The sequence below is a fragment of the Solanum pennellii genome, chromosome 9 (assembly GCF_001406875.1).
Source record: "Solanum pennellii chromosome 9, SPENNV200".
NCBI classification, from domain to species: Eukaryota; Viridiplantae; Streptophyta; class Magnoliopsida; order Solanales; family Solanaceae; genus Solanum; species Solanum pennellii.
Genome location: NC_028645.1, coordinates 3393897 through 3400329, shown reverse-complemented (window position 1 = coordinate 3400329; position 6433 = coordinate 3393897). Strand labels below are relative to the sequence as shown.

The 6433-nt window shown below is 24.1% G+C and overlaps 1 protein-coding gene across 1 annotated transcript; it reads left to right on the top strand.

Moving 5' to 3' along the window:
* The first annotated feature begins 404 nt into the window (after positions 1-404).
* Positions 405-1375, top strand: LOC107030601. Its single transcript, XM_015231868.2, has one exon. It carries the CDS (start codon positions 427-429, stop codon positions 1003-1005), a length of 579 nt encoding a protein of 192 aa, XP_015087354.1. The 5' UTR covers positions 405-426; the 3' UTR covers positions 1006-1375.
* The last annotated feature ends 5058 nt before the right edge of the window (positions 1376-6433 follow it).

Below are 6433 nucleotides of genomic sequence, written 5' to 3'. Positions count from 1 at the left end.
ATAAATTCAACTTAATTCAATATTTCTAACATAAAATATAAATAGCTATCTAATTTTAAGCGAATATTACATTTAAATTTCATATTTCAAAAATATCAACAATAAAAACCCTAAATATTAAATTTATCAAATTTAAATTCTAAATTCATTCTTACCCTATTCACCAAAGGTAAATGGCCATGGAAGAGAGTTTCAAATAGAGCATAATCATGTCAACCTAGTGATATATTAAGACTCTTATTATAAGCACTCAATTAGACATCAACAACAAAAAAATCAACTAGGTGGGGTCCAAAAGTTCTTAGGTTATACATGTAATATTCCTTATTCCAAGGGGCATTTACAAATATCATTTCTTTATAAAAAGCAAACACAAATTATATGCTCCAAACAACAAATAAACATTAATACTCAAATATACCAACAATGGGTAATTGCATAGTTCTTCAAGAAAAAGTTGTAAAAGTGATGAAAACAGATGGAAAAATTCTTGAATACAAAGCTCCCATCAAAGTTCATCAAATAGTATCACAATTTTCTAACCATGTAATTTCTAACTCCCATCAAGTAATTGAAAATCAACATCTTCAACCAAATGATGAGTTGCTAGGTGGCCAAATTTATTATCTTTTGCCAAGCTTACCAAAGCCAAAATCAGCCAAAAAAAAGGTCAAGTTTGCAAATGATCAAGTGACAAAGAAGGTCAAGTTTGCAAATGATGATCAATTAGTAAATGATGAGAAGGTTAAGTGTGCAAATGATCATCAAGTTGAATTATTAGAAGCTAATCATGATCATCATCATCACCAAAAGAAAGAGGTTATTAGGGTTAAAATTGTCATTTCAAAGAAAGAGTTGCAAGAATTGTTGAGTAGTAGTGAAGGTGGAATAATCAAAGTTGATGACATGATCAAGAGTACAACTATTGTTGAAGAAAGTACAATAACTAATGGTAAAGGATGGAAGCCTATTCTTGATATTATACCTGAAATACTTGATCACTAGCATACTTAGCCTTCTATGTTCAGGTCTGTTTGCGTGCAGTTCAACTATTTTATCAGATATCCATACTATCTTCCGCCAACACCAATATCTGATAATTCTGCCTATCAAAGCTTGAGCTCTATACCTTCGTCCTAGTAGTATTTCAAACTTTTCATAGTGTTTACTTTGTATATAGGTGTATACATGCACCCATAATTATAGGGAGCAAAACAAGATAATTTTGATCTTTTGACTATTAACATGAGTTCCTTCTTTGTTTGCTCTAGAAGCTATTAAAGTAGACAAATTAGGAACTAGTTTTGAAGGGCATCATGTCCATGATAACCTTGTACTTTGTTATGATACATCAATATAAATATAATATATAGTATATTTCTTCTATTTAATTTATGTGTTCAAATTATTATTTAGCGAGTATTGTGATATTTCAAGATATTTTGAATAATTAACAATTTTAAATATGTAAATTTTATTAACGATTGAAGACTATATGTCCTAAATCATATTGGTTATTAGTTAATAGTTTGCCCTTTATATTCGACAAGAGAACTAAAGTTGAATATTCCAATAAAAACAAATGACTTTTTTATTTTCTTAAAAAGTAATTTGATGATTTTAGTATCATACTAAAATAAAAATTGAGATATACCATAATTGTCAGATAAAACTTACTCGTATTGGGCGTATACATCAAGTTCATACATCTATGTTATGTGTTTAAATTTATTGTTCATTTTATTTAATCATTATTAATTAACATATATTTTATTTCATTAAATCACATAATAATAAAAATTATATTAATTTAATATAAACATCCGATGTGGATTGATCCAAATTTCCAGATCTATATATTCTGATAACTAGAAAAACCGAAAGTCATTTATGGGAAATCCTGTTCCCCACTAATAAATAATTCAATTTTATAGGTTATGAATTTTATAATAATAATTTTAAGTGGTAATTATCTATTTTAAGTATAATATTTATATATATTTAATTAATTTGTTAATACAAAATATACGTTTGAACAAAAACCAAAATTATCAATATCTTAGCTATATTAACGAAAAGGTGATCAATTAAATAATATTTGTTAAAAAGTTATATACCATATCAAGAAATAATTAATAGTAGATACATAAATTAAAATTAATTTTTACAAAAATAAACATATTAAATTTTAAAAAATTTTAATTTTACGATGACTTTTTATAAATTAGTGGATTTTACTTTTCATTGACCACTCAGCATATTTTTGTTACCATTATATAAGCTAATGTTAGTTGGTGAATGTGAATAAAAGATTAATAGGATTCAACTGTTACTAGTGCATAGTAATGTATATCAATAAAATTACTTCACCTAAAAGTGATTTTTTTTTAAAAAAAATTATACTTATTTACATAATTATGTTTTCATTTTAATATCTTATAGAAAGCTCCAGTTTAAATATAGAAAATTAAATTCATAGAGATGTATGTAATTCACGAGAATTTAACATTTTATATTTACGATATGTATTACGATGAAAGGATTCAGAAAAATTTCCTTCCATACCTAGCTAATTGTACCCTATATAATTTAACGTAAAATAATATTTTCAACTATTTATTCTAAATTACACATTACTATTATTATTTTTATTAAATGAAATTTCCTTATAATTATTTTTTAAATAATTTAATTATATAAATTATTTTTTACCTTGTCAATATATCAAATTTTAATTATTACACATCTTATTGGCGGTGACCGCCCAACAAAATGAACTAGTATAAAAATAAAAAGACTCTATGGTCCACTCAGTCTCCAATTATTAAAATCAAAAATTGTGATGGAATAATCGAAATTTCTTTTATTTTAATTTAAAAGTTCTTTATTTAAATTTAAGTAGTGAAAAAATATTCATATTAAAAGCATTTTCTTAAAATAATAAATTTTATAATATATAAATTTAAATTTAATTAAATTTTAATACGATATCAGATTAAAAACAACAACCCCATCCACCCCACCACAATGAAAAATACTAGAAAATGATATTTCTCATCTCGACGGGTAAAAAGCAAAGGAAAATATAATTAAAAATATAATCTTCTTTTCGAATGTGGAGTTATAAAAAGGAGATGGTGACATTATATTTTGTAAATGAAAAAGGAATATTTGTCTGATTAAAATAGTATTTTTTATAGTAATAGTTGGTTAATTTCCATTTTGAGAATATCATGATCTTGATAGCAAAATTTATTTAAAAAAATCAAAGTTTTAGCCTATAATATGTATATTTTTCTCTTGATATTGTGATATTCTATGTGCATTGTTTTGTACTTGATAAAAAAAACTTTTCTATCCTTTAATTTTTCATTTCGATATAAAATTCATTTTAAATATTATATTTATTTTTTTTAAAAAAAGTTGCCATCAACTTAGAAGCTTATAGAATCTTATTTTTCTTTTTGTCGTGTTTTATTAGATGGAGTTAGGTTTATTTTCGTGAAAAAATAAATAATTAATTGAAGCTAATTTTATTTTAATTATTCGATACTCAATATTATATTAGGATTAACTAAATTTAGAATCACGTATTGCAGAGTCCTAAATAACGATGCTTGTAACAATTTTTTTCCGTTATTAAACGGTTGCATACTTGTATACTCTTCTTTTACATTATTCATTTTGGCTTCTTTAATGAATAAAGGTATATTAATATAATAACAAGATTTGGTTAGAATATAGAATGGCTTACAAGCAATATAATCAAGATGTTAATTGAAAAACACCAACAACAACTTTTAGCAACCATAAATTGAAAAATATCAAGGGCAAAAGAAATTTACGCAAATGAATTTGAACGGATTAAAATTGGCTAAGTTTATAAATCATTAAAATAAAATTTGCCTATTTAAATGAGTGGGTATTTGATTTTTGCTTTTTTTAAAATAGGCTGATATATTTAATTTAATTTTTTGTCCTTCGAAATCAAAATTATGTCTATAAATAATAAAATACTATAATGTAAAAATATAAATTTATGACCTACGAAAAATGTATAAAATTAAAGACTAACACAATATAGAGGGAAAAGTATAAATAACTTCGTTAACTGACCATGCTCGAATGAGGTGAATTGAGTTAATAAAATCAAAAGTGAAAAATTTAATTGAATTTAAACGAGTTGAACGGATTATATTTTTATAAACTAATTTAACGATCCCAAAGAGCAATGTGAATGTATTTTAAAAATGGTATCAACAAAATAAGCAAATTATTAGCATGTTACGTGCCTTTGGCTCAAAGAATATATAATAGTACTCACATATATAGTAAAACGTTATATATAGTACACGTGCATATATAATATAAAGAATAATATCACAAGTAAGATCTAATGAGGATAATGTGTATGCAAACGGATATATTAATACTCTTCACGCACTGATAAATTAAAATATTTATCAGTTAACAAATAATGACATGATAAAAATTTTCTCTAACGAAAATAACATATAGATGAACTAAACTTTTAATAGATAATGTAAATGAACATTTTCTCAAAAAAATCAATAATATATTTAAATTTGTACGCTAATTATTTGTCAATATCCAAAACTAATTTTAGAGACTTTGAAGAGATAGTGTATACGCTAACACATATATTAATACCTTTTACCATTGATTATGTTAATTCAAATTTTAAATTCGTCTATAACATTCAATATTTATAGTCTAATTATTATAAAACAAAGTCTTACTATAGAAAAGGTATGCATTTTTCTTGCTTAAAAAAAATGACAACATGAATGATGAAATGAATGTCAATAATAAGTAAGTTCCTCATTGCATAAAAAAATGGATTAATTGCTTCTTCGAGCTTTATATATACCATGTAATTTATAGTATAAACCAATCCCTAATGTCCTTTAAAAAAATTAAATTTAATCGAATTGAAATAACTTTATGTCATCTAAAAGTTATTTATTATTTTATTAATATTGAATTGGACAGGTTTATATATATATATATATATATATGGAAGAAAATATCTCATGAGGTAGGATCTCCATTAAAATTGTAAAATGTCATATTGCATAATCCAAAATTAATTTAAAAAAATAAAAAATACAATGCTAAATATCTCGAAATTAATATTTAGAATATTGTACTTTTATGGTATATGTCTTTATCCAATTGCTCATTGCTACAATTTGTGTGTGGATGATAAATCAAAATGCAACCAACTAAAAGAAGCCACAACAACAACAAAAAATTTGACATAAAAGTGAAAAGTGCAAACCATATCATATATACCTAACATAATCACTATAATAGTTGGATATTTATTGAGTACATAGAGATATTTATTGTTACGTGAAAGTCTTTCAGCTTAGTTTATGATCGACTGGTAATTTAATATACAATGTATTTTGTATTTACATAAGACTTAAAATAAATTACGTTCAAAAATTAAAATATAATATAAATCATTTAATAACTTGATATAAGCATCAGTAGGTGCTTCAACAACTTAACTTAATTTATGATTAACAAGGACCTAAAAGGATAAAATGTTATAGTAAATTGGTAAGGACATAGCTTCAATATTTAATCTTCTTTTATCACATACATTTGAAAGTTTTGATGAATGGCTATGAATCATGAGACCATAAAATAAAATATTTTCATTAAAATAATGTATGATGTTATAATGTATTTGAAAAAGTGTAAACAAGTATCAGTAAATGATAATCATTTAGTTTGTGAGTTCAATTAAAATCATTTGGATCAAGCAAATAATTAGAAGAGTACATACCAATTAATTGAAGTCCATATGCTTAATTGCAATCTACCTTTTTTAGAAAAACATAATATATCTCATATAATATTCGCCGACTCGATTAATTCAACCATACGTATAAAAATAATTAGAGAGAATCACTTGTTATCAGATGTGGACCTACTCTTAACATTTCAGGGAAATCGGTATCATATTAAAAGGTTTTAAAGCTACCTTTATTGGTTATAAAGAATATTTTTCATTCTTTTGAGATAATCGCCGAAATATGAAAAAAAATTTATCTACTTTATCATATCGTTTGTAATTATAATTTATAATTTTAGGCCAAATATTACTCATTGACTCAAAATATGATCATTTAAAAATATATAGATACCTTGCAACTTTCATTCTCTTAAATTCTCCAAAATATATCATGAGTTATATTTAGTGCTGATTACTATATAATAAGAAAGTGCTATTAAATGTGGCTGATATTACCTACCTATTTCTTTCCTCTATTTTAATAAAATAATTTAATAATAATTAATCCCATTTCCCTGTCGTATTGCATGAAGGATATATTCAAACTAATATCTACCCCCACCCACAAAATATTCAAATATGCTGGGATTATATATTTTTGATTTT

What these genes read in the sequence shown, in the direction of transcription:
- LOC107030601 (XM_015231868.2), top strand. Translation starts at nt 427, where the DNA reads ATGGGTAATTGCATAGTTCTTCAAGAAAAAGTTGTAAAAGTGATGAAA.